Consider the following 15,976-nt stretch of genomic DNA (forward strand, 5'->3'; position numbering starts at 1 on the left):
CTCGATTTCCCTCTTCCTGTAATAACATTCTTGGAAAAGATCAAGGCAAATAGCTCTTATACATATAGAAATACAAACGAGAGACACTAAAATGAGTAGATAAATAATATGCTCAAGTATAATGTATACTTATTTGCATATCAACATTCTTGGTGCAAGTTTCTCCAATGAGGGTTCATATGTCCATTTAATTCTTGTACTTATACCTCCAGGATTGCAATGAATGGTTGATTATAAGTTGTATACTTTGATGAAATACAATACAATGGAATTATATAATCTTCCATTCAAGGTTCATTATATTTCATCTTACTTCCATCTTTAGTAAGAGTCTCCTCTCCTTTATCAATTGCATGTATGTTGTGTGTTCTCGTTATTCATGACCTATAATCCCCAATCTACATTTTGATCTCTTTATTTACTATGATTTAGTAATTTGATGTTCCCTAATTTTATTGATCCTTGATACTTCCACTCACTATGATAGGAGTTGAGTGAATAATCACATTGGGGAATATATATTTTATTTTAGAAGATGGGTTTTTAAATATGTAAGGTGCCTTTGCGCATTTGAAAGGGATTCTCATAATTCTACCAGCTTCCACATTACCCGACAGCACTGAGTTTTGATATAGGCGTCCATTACTCATCTATCCCATTTGCCATCCTTCTTAGAATTGTGTGTACTAATGAGATCAAGTCTTATTTTTCATAATATGATAATTCCTCTTTTCTTTTACTGGCATGACATCATTGTATAACTGCATATGTAACATCAATGTTATTGGAGTTGTGTAGGGAATGGGTTCGATTGTACAACCTTCAGTGACTCCCTTACGTATTTACTTCCATGATATCCACTTTGCAAGAATGTAATTCACCACAGTGATGGCAGTGGATAATTATATCGTCCATTGCTTTATTTTGTCTCTTCTATCTTATGCATTTCCTATATGATGGTGTATTTTTGTGTGGAACTCACTGTCCTTAATCTTGTCCATGGTTTATAAAACTTGAGGCTGTCCTGTCCGAAAATGCGTTCATTGAAAACCTAATTTCAGGGCCTGCTGCAGAATGAGCCAATGCAAATGTTGTTGCTCGTTGTTACTGTGCATATCGAAATGACTCGACTTGGGCAACGTTGATCTCATCCTAGAATGTGCAAAGAGGAGTCACCAATGTGGGCTTGTTCCTTGGATCGCTGTGCCTGTTAACACAGTGAGCTTGTTCGTCAGCCCAATGCTCTAGCTGACTCTCCGCGTATGCCTTCAAATAGCGAGCTGCTCTTTGCACCGCTCTGACAACCCAGCGCGGTAGTCATTGAATCCACTTGTGGGCTTGGGTGGCTATCCATCTATTCTATTGTGCCCCCTTTGTGCATGCCATCTACTAGTTGACGAAATGATTTGAGGCGTTAGTAAAGCCCAAGCATGAAAAATAAACCACGACTATCTTTCTTACCGTGCACAAGCGACAGAAGTCATCCACCTCATGCGTCTTCGGTTCAGTATTTATTTGTAAAGGCCTTTGAAACTAATGTCCCACAATGGTAGGATGCAGTAAAGTGCAGCTTGCATGACCCTTGGTCTGCATAGGTCTACATCAAGAGCAAGCTTTCAGTTTCATCTACATTTTTAATGTAATGCTCATAAAGCCGTTATCAGGCTTTGGAGTTTTATGATAGGATAATGGAAAATATCATTTTTATCCATACTCATAGTCTTATCAATCTCTTTAAATTAAAATAGTCACTTCGTTTCATCTTCTTAGTTAAAATGCTACCCCATTGATCATAGATATTTGTGGGGTTGGAACAAATTCAATGATGCTGCAAACCTTCCTACATATCTTCAGACCTGTAGATGATGCCAGGGATCTGGCAACACCTCACACGAATGACAGGTAATGAACAACCAGTATTTAGCAGGAGTGGGAATATCAATGTCAGGAGATGAAATGGTATGCTGGGAATGACAAGAGTCAATGGAAGCGTGGTTAGCTTTATTGTTGACAGGCTCCCGAAGAAAATGGAGCTTATTAAGAAGAGACTCGCTGGTGGGGCAGAGTTTCTTGAAGACAAGAGTTCTCAGCAACAAGGGGGGCATTAAGAGTCACATCATCACTATTACCAGCAAGAGTAGAAGCAGAATACACCACAGGGGGGCTTTACGGTTACTCTTGTTAGGGATAGGGAGAATTTTACCAAGTGATTTAGAAATGGTAAATTCTTGTTCATTTTTAATAAAAGGCTCCTCTCTTGCCCTTCCGTCTTATAGAGGAAGCAAGTGTTGATCCATCCCAGGAATTCAATAGGGTAGATAAATCTTTTAGAATCCAAATAAAATCTTAGATCCTTTTTAAGGTCCAATGCAGGGGTTAAGGAAATCAGCATTCTTGTCTCTATATGTGGCAGCAAGGATGGAGATTCATTGTACTGAAGAACTCGTCCAATGGCTTCTATAACTTTAGGTATCAGCTTCCATAAAATGGGGGGATATTTTTCACCATCACCCATCTAGCACACAATAGTGCTGAGAAGACTTCATTGTGTGCCTCTAGGGACCAACCGAAAACTCTAAAACAGGCTAGTCAATTGACCAATATAACCTCTTTAGCACTTCCTTTTGGCTGTTAGGGTTTAAAAAAAAAGAAAAGCCCTTTTTGAATCATTCTACCCATAAAATCCTAGTTTCTTGTACCAAGTGTTTCGCAACCAAGAGTTCAAGAAACTATGCGAAGGTAGTTTGTTTAATTTCTGAGCAAGGAAAATAGCAATGCTTTTCTGGCTGGTTTCTTCGTCGTTGATTATAGCGACCATTTGAGAATTATGTCTGAGATTGAGTGAGATGATAGGAATGCCCTTACCTATTCCTGTGCCATTGTCATCTGTGTCTGTGCTTTTGGTGGGTTGCAGAAACTCGAGCTTTGCTCCTGGAAATTCCCTCGATTTCACCACTACTTGTTTAAAGGATTTATCTCCATTTCTCCAACCTTAGCACCAGAGGAATGCATGATTTCTGGGGAGTCATTGCCCATATACTCTGTCCAGTACCAATCTCACAATCAATGCCTTACAAAATGTAGGTTGGAAACGATGAAAGGGAAGCTGACCCTTACAGGTCGAGCAGATGCTCATATGGACTATAAGTTGGCTTCCTCATGCAAGGAGTCATCAGGGTTCCAAGTTGCAGACCAACCTAAGGCTAAAATTGATTTTTCTGCAATGATAATTATTGTCTGCATATTTTAAGGACACTATATTAACCATCTCTAGCTACTGTTTGTACTGTATGTATAAAGTAGATAATCAATTATGATAATACTTGATATAGACCAGAAGGTTCTGATTACCTGTAGTAGTCCCTCAAGCTAAGTACTTTCATGCTCCACTTTAACTAATCGATCATTCATGCAATTGCTTTGTATGACATCTGGCAGAATGACCAGATTTGTGTACACACTTTCTTTCTAGAGAAATGAATCTTCCACTGGAAAACTATGCTTGCCACTTATACTATATATGATTAAAACAATCATGGAGATGAGGTTTTTCCAGAATAATTTAAATATTTTGGGTTGTTCCTTTTTAACGAAAGAGAATGAAATGCATGTTTTTTCTTCTGTCCTGGAAAGTTTTTACATGTAGCTCTATTACAGTATCCTCTTGAAATTAAGAAGTCTGACATTTGAATGTGGCTTGATTTTTAGAAGTTGCAAGTCGTAGCATATGAAACTCTGTGGTTGATCTAAGGCAATGGAATTTTGGTAGATGGCAAGCTGCTTTGGCGGAACTTTAATCTCTTGAGGTCTTGAGTTTTTAAGTATGAATCTATATGGCAAAGTTCAAGCCCCCCAATTTCAAATCTTAGCATTCATTCCTCAGGGGAGTTTAGTATGGAATTTGTTAAGATTAGCTGATGCATTTTCTTTGCAAAAGAAATTCATAATTTCAATTTTACAATGAAAACATTTTATCAAGCTCAAACATGTAATGACAAGGGGAATTGATCAAAGAACCTCTTTTTTGACATTTCTGATGAAAATGCTTTGATGTATATGGGTAACCAATGGGTATGCTACCATGAAACTGTTTGTATTTCGCAGTTTTGAAATATTCGAATCCTCACACATCACAAAATCTAAAAACGGAGATTTCTTTACATGCCTCAACATGATGACGTTTACAACTTTGCAGCACATTTAACGTACTTGACTTTCAACTACTTCAATTTGGAGAGTCACCAAAATATAACTTGAGGCTATCCTTAAGTTTGGAATTGATTTTTTAACTCTGTTTTTAGTTTTAACATGATAGCAAGTTACGGGTCTTTTTCTGCCTTTATATTGGTTGGGTAATTTCAGATTTCATATTCATTTAGCTGGTTACTTCAATATTTAGTTTGATAACTTGAAGCCTTTGTTATTTTCAAAGCAATCTGTTTTTGCATCTCTGGCTGAAGCTTAAAGGTTCTATTGTTTGGACTATGGGCTATTGCAATTAATGACTTGAGCACTGCAGGGAAGTCAAGTTGGAGCTTCTGGAGTTCAGTCCTTCGGTGAAACACCAGAGATAAATGTTATCAAAGAAGAATCTGACTCTCAAGGTAAATGTACCACCCTACCAAAGTCTGTAGTCTTGAAAGAAGGTGCTCCTTTGATTGAGTTATGCTAGCATTTTAGGGTACTTATTTTGACTTAATCATAGATTCATAAGTGCATGTTGTCTCTTATTGTAATCAGACAGACATTCCTTTTTGGGAAATAGGATTGTTCTCTTAGTTTAAGATGTAGAGCATTACATTACACACTATTGACCTTCATCTTGTGTACTTAAAATGATTGGGAAGCTTCCTTCAAACATTTTTGCAGTAGAAAGTTTTATTATCATTGTATTTTTGCAGCAGAGTTGAATGAAATTACACTTGAAGAAGGCAGTGCAGAGTTCAACGCTACATCTTCAGTGATTTTGTCACAAATATCTAGATATCAATCACCTGAATGGTGGGGACAGAAGCATGGATTTGTTTGGGGTGGTCTTCTTGGATCAAAGTCTGAATCCAAGAAAGGTATTTTACCAAAAGGAACTCAGTCTGTCACAGAAAAAGTTGTCCAAGGTTCAGCTTTAAGAACTACATTTTGTGAACAGGACCAAGAAAACCTTTATAATCTTGTCCAGGTATGCTCTAAGAACTATATTTTGTGGAGAGCTCCTAAAAATTGATTGTTTAGCATTCATACCTTATTTAGCAATTGATAAAACTTCAGTGCATGTAGTCATCTTAATTCTATGCGTTGTTTTTCTTCTTACTATTACCTTATCGGGCTTGGATAGGATTTACTAGAAAAGAACGATTAGTTTTAAGGAAAAAATAAAAATATAAGTCCTAGCGTATTTCTCTTATTGTTTGTATCTGTAGTTCTGAAAAATAGAAACTTCGAGGAGATAATACTATAAACAATAATTGTTTGCATCTTTTCTTAAATGCTTGCCTGTTGCAATTTAAATTTAAAATTGAATATTTAATGATAATGATTTTAAGTTTTGAACTAAGATGTTTTTAGGCATCTGCAATTCAACATTTAAGATCAGTTTACCTTATTTTTTCATAGTTTAAGTGAAAATGGTGATATAAATCTAAGTTGGAAGTTCAGATTTGGGTTCAAGATTCAGGTTAGAAATTCATTCAAGATTTTTTGGGGTGGGTTTGAATTTTTTTTGGGTTCGTTTGTACAAAACGTATGTTTTTTATATATATGTATGTATCATGTATGTATGTATGATATGTATATGTATATGCATGCAGTAGAAAATAAGTTCATACACCAATGTGCTAATAGTAAAGCTATATATATATATATATATATATATATATATATATATATATATATATATATATATATATATATATATATATATATATATATATATAAGTGTTTTAGTCCAAATAGCATATGTTTTCTCTTTGTAGCCTTTTTTGTGGTCTATATTAGGGTTGGAGGATTGGATTGACTAAGATGGACCAAAAAACAACTTTAACAAAGTAAAAAAAATTCCTGTTTTTAGTAAAAAAAAATTCAGCCTGGGTCCTGGTGTAGGGTTGGCAATTTTCCATAGAAGTTGTAAAATTCGTGTCGGGTTCATCTAACAAAATTTGGACAGACTTTTTGCAAGAATATGATAAGGACTAGACTTTTGCAAGAATGGGACCAGACTTTGGGCTTGCCAAGGAAGAATTTGGTAACATAGATATAAATATAGTTTCTATTTACTCTCTCTTCCGTCTTTTTCTAATGGTTACTCTATTTGTAATGTTTTCATACACTCCTATTTGTTATGGAAACTTTCTTTTTCACTCTACAAGAATGTTTCTATTTCATATCTCCTTTTCATTATAAAAACATTCACTTGTATCTTGTATATATAGATAATTCGTGATCTTTGTTCAATAACACATTCATTACTTTACCATAATATGGTATTAGAGTAAGTTCCTGGCCTCTTTGAAAATTCTTGATTTCATTTTTGAAATTATTAGTTTAAAATTTTGCAAAATATTTGTCCAAGTGTGTTCAAATGTTGCACCTTTTTCTTTTTCCCCGAACCTGACTAGGGATTCAACATCCAATTTTTTTGCAATTTTCTTTGTGCAAAATTGCAGGTCATTAAACCTCTTTGAAAATTCTTGATTTCATTTTTGAAATTATAAGTTCAAAATTTTTAAAATATTTGCCCGAGTGTGTTCAAATGTCGCATCTTTTTCTTTTCGTCCAAACCCAACCAGGGATTCAACATCCAATTTTTTTGCAATTTTCTTTGTGCAAAATTGCAGGTCATTAAAATTGCATTTTTTCCTCAAGATTGTGGGCATCTTCCTCCTGTTGCAGATGCGTCTGACTTTTGGTCGCATATTTCTTGTTTCTTATCAATGGCTTAGGCATTTTTTGGTCTTTTGAAACCTTTTTTTATTCACTCAGTCTCGTGAGTTTCGTTGCCATTTTTAGTGTTTTTCTGCTATGTTTTTGCTCAAATGCAGCTCTTCTATGATCTTTCTCTTGATTTCTGCCTCCATCTTCTGCATTCTTCAGCTAACACAACCCCCTGCATGGATTAAAATCTACCATTTTTCAAATACACCCTTTGTTCAAGAACTATGCAATTCTTTTTTGGTTTTTTAATCCAACTAAGGCTTTTTTGAAAACCCTCGATTCCTTTGTTGGATTAACAATTTTTTTGTATATTCCTATTGAGTTTTTGCAGATATCAACTGGGGTAGTCTCGTTTTTTCTGGGTGCATCCTTTTCTGTGCCTTGATTTTCGAGCCAGCAGACTCAAAATCCAACAATAGATTCTATTTGGTTTTTTGGAGCTCTTATCAGGGTATCTCTTTAAATTTTTTGGGTCTTCTGTCTATCTGCCTTGGAGTTCGTGCCATATCTAATATTCACGTTTTTTGCATCGGAAAACGTTTCATGACATCTCTCACCAATATTCTCTTAGAGGGCAATTGCCAATTCAATGTAAAGAACTACAACACATGGAAGTGGAGAATGATGATGATCTTCAATTATAGTCGCCTTGAAGTGTTTGTTCTGGGTACCAAGACATGTCCTACCATAGTTGATGCTACTCAAGAGAAGTTTGATGTGTGTAACCGTGAATCAATGATCAGCTGCCTCGAGTGTTGTCTGGCAAGACAACAACAAAGATTTGGACAACACTGAAGGATCTCCACAAGACAACAGATAAAAGAAGATCCTTCTTTCTGATGAATCAGCTATTCTCTATTATTATGGATGAGCACATGTCCTTATAGGAACATCTTCTAAAGATTAAGGACATCAGAGATCAGCTTGAGGCCATTGGCTGTACAATGGAGGAAGAAGATATGGTGGTCATTACTCTGAAAAGTCTAGCATTGTCCTATGAGCACTTTATTGAGACGCTCAACATAATTACAGCTAATGTTGACCTTAAGTTCTCAGCTCTGTGCACCAGCAGCAGTGCTCCTTCATCCTCCTCTGAACAAGCGTTTTCAGCCCAACCTTTTAACAAGGATAAAGGCCCATCTCAGTCATTTGCCCAGTCTTAGAATAGCTTAGAGAAGCGAATCCGGTGCAACTATTGCCAAAATTTGGTCATGCAATCCAAGAATGCAGGACTCGCATTGCTTTTGATCAGTGGAAGCAGGTTGGACACCAACTGCAGGCCATCATTGCAGAACACGTAGACCTCTTTGATGACCAAGAGGCTGCCGTTTACACTTTTTGAGGACATGCAAATTTCTGTTTTTGAAGATAGATTGACCATTAAGGGAGGGTATTACGATATTAGATAGTTTCTATTTACTCTCTCTTCTATCTTTTTTCTAATGGTCACTCTTTTTGTAATGCTCCCATAAACTCTTGGTTATGAAAACTTTCTTTTTCATTCTACAAGAATGTTTATATTTCCTCTCTCCTATTTGTTATAGAAACATTCTCTTGTATCTTGTATATATAGATCATTCATGATCTTTGTTTATTAACACATTCATTATTTTACCATAATAACTTCTGCCTTGATGCAAATAAAATATAGCTTGTACTTCTGTATTTATACAAGCAAATCATCAAATGATGAACAAACATGTGAATTAGCCTATTAATCCATCATACTGGGGGTGCACTGATCACACCAATAGCAGTATCATGCAGCTTATGAAGAACTTGTTATTCAGCTGTCCATCACTGTCATCATTGAAATTAAAAAATCCTCTGCCAAATAATGCAAAAGACAAATTTAATAGATTGTGTTGTCACTGCTGCAATTTCATTGTTAATCTAATTTGCTGGTACTAGTGCAGATATGAATATGGGTGTGTGGGTATGTTTTGCTGTTATGGCAATTTTTTTTTTTTTTGGGGTTTGGGTACGTCTGTTCAAAAAAAAGTAGACAATATTAAATTATTAATAGAAAATTAATAAGAAATGTATTCTTTATTATTAAATGTTAATATTTATTATATATTTAATTAAACTATAAATGTTAAATTAATAAATACAATTTAATTTAGGCATGAGCCTACAACACAATAGTAACTTGCAAGCTTCTCATCTGGGAGGTCTTGGGTTCGAGTCTACTCAAGCTTAACACAAACAGTAATTAATCTCAACAAATAATAATAATAAATCCAGACTTCGGCCAATTACATATTAAACAAATACATTTTAAATTATAATATTCTATATTTAACATTTTAATATTTGTTATATTATCAATTCAAAGTTAAATTATCAAATTATTCAAGATTATTTAAATTGAAAAGCTAAATTTTAAAATTAAAACTATGAAGAAATTAAATAAATTATAAATTTATATTTTCCAATACATATGTTTTTTGATTGGTAAACAACAACCTTTAAGCTGCCAAACATTACACAAATTTAAACGTGTGAGCACACAAAGCCTGCGAGCACAATGGCTCAATTGGGTTTGAAGTTTGAACCTTTGTGGCTGCTTCATAAATAAAGTTTTCAATATTTGCTCTAAATGGTTCATCCCTATACTTTGCAATATATTAGATTAATGCATTAATAACAATATATTTATTAGTCACAAATTTTAATTCTAAATTATCAAATTATACAAATAATGTTTAAATTTAAAAGCTGAAGTTAAAAGTATTAAATTTTTAAAATTATATATTTTATAATCTTTAATTGAAATAAAATAATTTCACTTATGTTTATACTATTGAAATTATTTTGTTCTCTAATCATTCAAATTTAGTATTGCTTTATGAAACAATTTTGATAGTTAAATTTTATAATATTATATCTAACTTTGGTTTTCTCTAATCATTTTGTTCTGAACTTTTGAATTTTGAATTATAATTTTATACTTTGCTATCCACATCCTCTTTTTTGTAAGTGGTGTGCTAGTATGGCATTTGCCAGTGGATGCTTATTTCTAATCACCTGCATTACAGTAAATGAGAAAAATAGAAACAAAAGAATTTGTCTTATGGGTTAGGGTTTTCTTTTACATCATTAAGAAAAGGGAAAAAGAAATCAAAATATGGCACCAACAATCGGAACTACCTCAAAATTGCCCAAATTTGGTAGAAACTTTCAGAAAAATTTAAAACTTTGAAAAAGAAAGCCTTGTTTAAGCAAACCTTGCTTGATTCCACAACAACACGTTGTACTCAATTTTATAATTTATTGTATCGGGAACCTGCATGTAAATTTTACAATTCAGTAACAATTATTGATGTTTTGAACTTTGTCAGAGAAAGTTGCCTGTAGACGATAAATGAGTATGAAGAATGTCCTCAGATCATGTATGACAACATCCCAAAGTGGTTGGAACTGATCCATATTTGATATAGGCTGCTGACTGGTAAATATTCAACTTTGACTTGTAATTGACAACAAACCTTCAACCATTTGGCTTCAAATTGCCCTTGAACAATGGGTCATTGATAAAGTTGCCACATGAAAACAGAAAGTTAGGATCCTCCAAAGACAACTCTGCAAGAAATGCCAAGCCAATCCAGGATTGAAGAGTCAGGAATTTTTTTCTCTTCAATCAGCAATCAACATGTTACAAATTGTTAGGCCCACCCTTACTATTTTCCTTTGGGCGTTGTAGAGATCAGAATTGTATTCCTTGAATGAGTGAAACTTTTGCCATCATTGTCGTAGACTTTATGGGATACAAATTTTATTGGAGATTGGAAAGATCAGGAAACTGTTTCTCTGATGGCTGATATATGTCTTCAATAAATGCTGACCTACCATGCCTTGTTGCCACTCTAGCATGATCAGAGGTTGAAGGGAACCAAAAGTTGTCCCTTTGACACTCAAACCCAGCCTTCAGCATGTGCAAGATTCTTTATTGGAGGTTGAAGAGACCCAAAAGATGTCTCTTCGACCCCAACCTGCGCTATGTTCTATTGTAGCTCGGAAGATCAAAACAAGGTCTTCTCGATGGCCAATCCTTCTTCGACAACTTGACTATTTGCTCGACGGTGACCACCCATCCATTGGGGCATTGACGGATGCCTAATAAGTTTTCAATAAAAGGGCACTGATAAAAGAAGACTGTCTTAGCATGGGATCTAGGGTTTGAGGACTTGAGATTAGGTGAGTGCAAACGAGCTAGCCCATTTGTTGCGTCTCAGACCGGTTATTTGAGATGGGCTAAGGGGGGGGATAAAATGTCAACAGGAACCTCTTTTGGTAGAGCACACATTTTACCCAAATTTGGGTTGCATTAAAACTGCTACTGTAGAAGTATCGATAAACTTCTCAAGGCCAAATTTCATCAAATTGTATTGAAGGATCTAGCAGTCCTTAATTAAAAGTGTGAGAACCCAGTGATGGAAGTCTTGCTGCCTGCAAGCTCTTGTTATATTTCTCATTTCTTATAGATTCCTGTGTTCTCACCTAGTTTGAGATCTCTAAGAAAATTCTTAAATTATTTTATTCTTTTTCGTCTTGTAGGATTTGCCACCTGACACTTACAGTTAACTGGCTTTCTGATGAGCGAGTATAGACTGATTTAGGACACATTTTAATTCTAGTCATCAGGGAATGTGGTGTATGGGCTGGGGGATGTGGATAAGAGCATCAATTATAAATGGGGTATGATTTGATTTCTGAACAGGCACATTTGAATCCTCAATTTCATTTCCCAAAGAAAGATGATAAGTTCTGCATACAGGTTTGCTCTGGAAAATTCATGCTCAATGGTTCTTTTTAGTGTGTTCCTTTCAGGTGCACATTTCTTCTAGAAATTTATATTTTGAGCATTTTTAACTCCTCCCCTAGTGTAAATGTAATGACCCGTACCAATAGGCCACTAAACGAAACCCTAAATTTAATACACTGCTAAAATATATTGCTGAAATAAAAGAAATAATAGTGCCAATGTATTCATTCAATGAAAACCAAATGTTTTTACAAATGATATGGCAAATTTCAGCACCAAAACATTATGACATAGCACATTACAGAGAAACCCTAACTGGCTATATACAATTGAGAACTTGTTGCAACTACAGATTGAAATGAAGAACCTGGATTGATCAAATGGTGAAGACTGAATGCTGAAGATGATATGATGAAAGTGCAACTCCAACTGAAACTCCAAACCAGCAATTAAGCATAGGTGAAAGGACTGAAATATCCTTCCCACAGCTGCAATAATTCAGGTGATCTTTCACACCCTCAAAATTGCATACCAATTGAGAGTTTTCGTTCTGAATGGCCAATTGTGACTACTTGCAGAAACCCTAGGCTCCACAACGCACATCAGCAAAAAGAAATAATAAATCTCGATGATAGGCAATGAGCCCTCAATGCCTATTTATTCTTTTTTCTTTGATAGGTCGGCCTCCGTTTTTTAATTTTTCTCCGCTTCTTCCAGCAACCTCTAGAAGATTTTTTTAATTTAATTTATAAAGGTACCTTGCAATATATATTTTTTAATTGATAACTTTATAATTAATTCCTCCAAAAAAAAAATGGGACATTATAGTAAACCATAAAACCTAAAAAGTCGGTTGCTTGACTTAAACCTCTGTACATGTCTCCAGTGATGTTTTAAACTTTCAGGTATGGTGGGATGGCAGTCCCAAAAAGCTTCAATTCTGAAATGTTTCTGAAACTTGTTGCAGAAATAGGAAATGTTGTGGGGACATTTCGTGGGTTCTGGAATGTCTGAGATGCGACTCAACTGCCCTAGCAATGGCTAGGTGTCCTTGACATCAAGGCACATTTTTCTAATGTCTAAAATTAGTTACCTGTGACATTAAAAAAAATTGTTGAATGTATCACGAAAGCAGTATAATGACTATATAATGAATCAGTTATTATTGTGAGTTGCATAGGGAAATTAAGTGGGATTGGTCATGGTCGGCTACAGTGTGTATTGTGTGAAAAATGCAGACAAACAATCTTTTCTGGAATGTGGTTGGTGTGCAGATATCATCCAGCATCATTTTAAGTATCATGTTAAATTACTCCTGTAATACTGCTGTCCATTAAATTGTATAATTTGACTCTCATGCTCTCTACACACACACACACACACACACACACACACACACACTCACACTTACACTCACACACACATATTATATTTACATATACACATACATACATGCGTGCATGCATACAAACACATATAATAGTATCCGTGTGTGTGGAAAGAGCGAGGGAGTATACATACAAGTATGTTAGAAGGGTCAAGTTTGTGTTCATGTTTGGCAACAATAAAATTCCAATGTCATTTGGCAAATCTATATACACACATTTTTAATTTCTAGTAACTATAGAAAATTATATTGTATAACAATATTAATAATGTCATACAATCAAGAAAAGGCTATAAATAATAATAACAATTTATTTAATTGCTAGAGATATTCAATTTAATAAATTGATAATTCATAATCTAAATTAAATATTTTAAGAGTTTAAATTTTAATATTTTGAAAATTAAAAAAAATGTTGGAATGTGACTCCCATCATTGTCCATACATGATGCAATGAGGAGGCATATTGATCCACTATCCATACATGAATGAGGAGAAGGCATATTGATCCATTCATCTTGTTTGGGAGGGGCATGATATGTGTGAGGGATTGAAGAGATGACCTTTTGATGGTAGGGGACCTTTGCTTAGACAATATAGAAAGGGATGATTAATGTATGTGCATCATCTAGGGGCTTAAGGGTTGGAGTATGTCAATCGTGTTTCACTCCCCTACCCTTTTGCCAACTCGACAAATGTTGTCATTGGAGAAAAGGATAGTTATTAAATTTTAGGGTGAACTGAAATAAATTATCCAAGTTTTTCAAAAAATTACGGGATTTCAAGCTTCACAAATGAAATTTCACTAAACCTTGTGTTAATGTGTGTCTTGTGACAATGTGTATAGATATACACATGATGAAATTTGAGAACCTTATGACAATGTGTATATATACTTTGTGACAATTTGTGTATATTTTATATATACATACGCATACACATATGCTTACATTCTACATACTATCGTACCTTGGCAACTTACATTCTACTTACATTCAACTTAGTTACCGATTCGCGTTCCTTGGCCTTGGATGCGGAGCCAGATGCACGAAGGAGCTGATCTAGAGGTGGGTGGCCTCTGGGTGCCAATTAGATGCGCTTCCTAAGCACTAGATGTGTGTGGATGCCTCCGAGAGGCAACCACATGCATCCCGATGCCTGGGAGGCACTTTTGGCAAGCACCCATAGGGCTAGAAGTATCCATGTGCATCCAAATGGTTGGGAGGCACTTTTGGCTAGCATCTATAGGGCATCTGGGCGCTTCTGAATGCCTCTACGGGCTCGGGCTTAGAAAAATGTCTTTTTAATAACTTTTTGCCACTCAAAATTTATTTTAACATGTGCAAATAAGAGTTCTTATTCAATTTTTTTCTCCTCAACCCTAAAATTCCCCTAAAAGAGGCCATTCATCCATTCTTCATCTCATTTTGTTTGCAGCTAGACTCTCTTCTCATTTGGTCTCCATTTTAGCATCTTGAAGGCAAGGTGATTATTTTTGAAGAGGATCATTCATTTCAATGTTTTGTAACTTCACTTGAATAAATTGTAGCAAAGATATATATAAAATGATTTTCATTATGTTAATGAATATACATGTCCTATGAATGGACATGTCTATTCTTGACTCAGTTCTCATATAAATATAAGAGGTCACTACATTTGAAAAACACATACCTTAACAGGCAGTGCTTAGTACATTTGGAGCAATCCTCTTACTTCCTTAACTTGGTATCAAAGCTAAAACTGCAAATGTACAAAGAAGAGATCAGATTTATTGATGGAAGAAATATAGAAGATCGATCAAATTTAAAAAGGAAAGTTCCCGATTTGGCAGGAAGACAGTCAATCGGGATTAAAGGAACAAGGCTTGGGAAATTCGTGCAAGTCAGAACAATCAATCCATTTTAATTTGGGAGGGTACAAAATGAGCAAAAGCATTTGATATTGGATGACAATTGGTGGGCTAGTGTGCAATTTGTATTAGATTTCATGGACCCTATCATGACTATGCTTTTATTTGTTGATATACATCAGCCTTGTTTGGGGGACGTCTATGATGGCATGCATGTAATGGTAGAGAGGGTAAAACTTTCTATACAAACACACGAGAATGATCCCACTCAATGTGAAGCCTTATGCAATCAGTGAAAAACAATCATTCATCATTGTTTGGAAAAGATGACTACCCCATTGCACTTCCTTGCATATGCATTATCTCCAGGGTACTGTAGTGATTAAGTACTTGCTCGGCTAGATAGAACAGTACCATATGTAGATGAAGACGTTGACAATGGGTGTTAATGATGACATTCACAAAAAAGTTAGGATACAATTTGGTTTATTCACTTCAGGAGCAAAACTTAGTCCAATTGCAATAAAGAGTCAATGTGACATGGGAGCTATCACATGGTATTACCTCTACGGTCAATCATTTAAGTTGTCTCTTGCAATCAAAATCCTCTCACAAGTTTTTTTTTTTTTGTTTACCTCTTGTATTCTACAATTCTTTAAATTGCTTTTCATTTTTATGTTACTTTAATTTTGTGAACATTAACTAGGATTCAAGTTCTTCTTCTGCTGAGTGTAATTGGAGTACATACTCCTTTATCCACTTAGTGAAGCATAATCTGTTGGGCTCAAAAAGTGCTAAAGACTTGGTTTACATTCATACCAAGTTGCATCTCTTGTCACGTTAGGAGGCTCACTACAAGGAAGGGGCAGCCAAGCTTTGGGATGTGGAACCTGAGTGTGCTAACTTGGATGCAATGATTCAAAATCTTACTACATTCAAAGATGATGATGTTGATAACATCATGATACATGGTGCATCTAGCACAAGTTGAACCATCTTCAGTTCAAATGATCTTGAACTTGCAGCAGTTGGAGGAGTTGGA

The 15,976-nt window shown here is 35.1% G+C and overlaps 1 protein-coding gene across 4 annotated transcripts in view; it reads left to right on the forward strand.

The window, feature by feature from the left end:
• Positions 1-15,976, forward strand: part of LOC149577495 (D111/G-patch domain-containing protein) — a 44,994-nt gene that overhangs the window by 15,655 nt on the left and 13,363 nt on the right. For 2 of the 4 annotated variants that reach the window (XM_089824093.1, XM_089824102.1), the window contains exons 7-8: positions 4,520-4,604; positions 4,902-5,176. In XM_089824093.1, coding sequence (XP_089680219.1) covers positions 4,520-4,604; positions 4,902-5,176 — 360 coding nt within the window. The remainder of the gene's footprint in view (positions 1-4,519; positions 4,605-4,901; positions 5,177-15,976) is intronic. The other 2 variants (XM_089824096.1, XM_089824108.1) reach the window with 1 other exon arrangement.

The sequence above is a fragment of the Cupressus sempervirens genome, chromosome 1 (assembly GCF_028749045.1).
Source record: "Cupressus sempervirens isolate cs-2001-9-10 chromosome 1, ASM2874904v1, whole genome shotgun sequence".
NCBI lineage: Eukaryota > Viridiplantae > Streptophyta > Pinopsida > Cupressales > Cupressaceae > Cupressus > Cupressus sempervirens.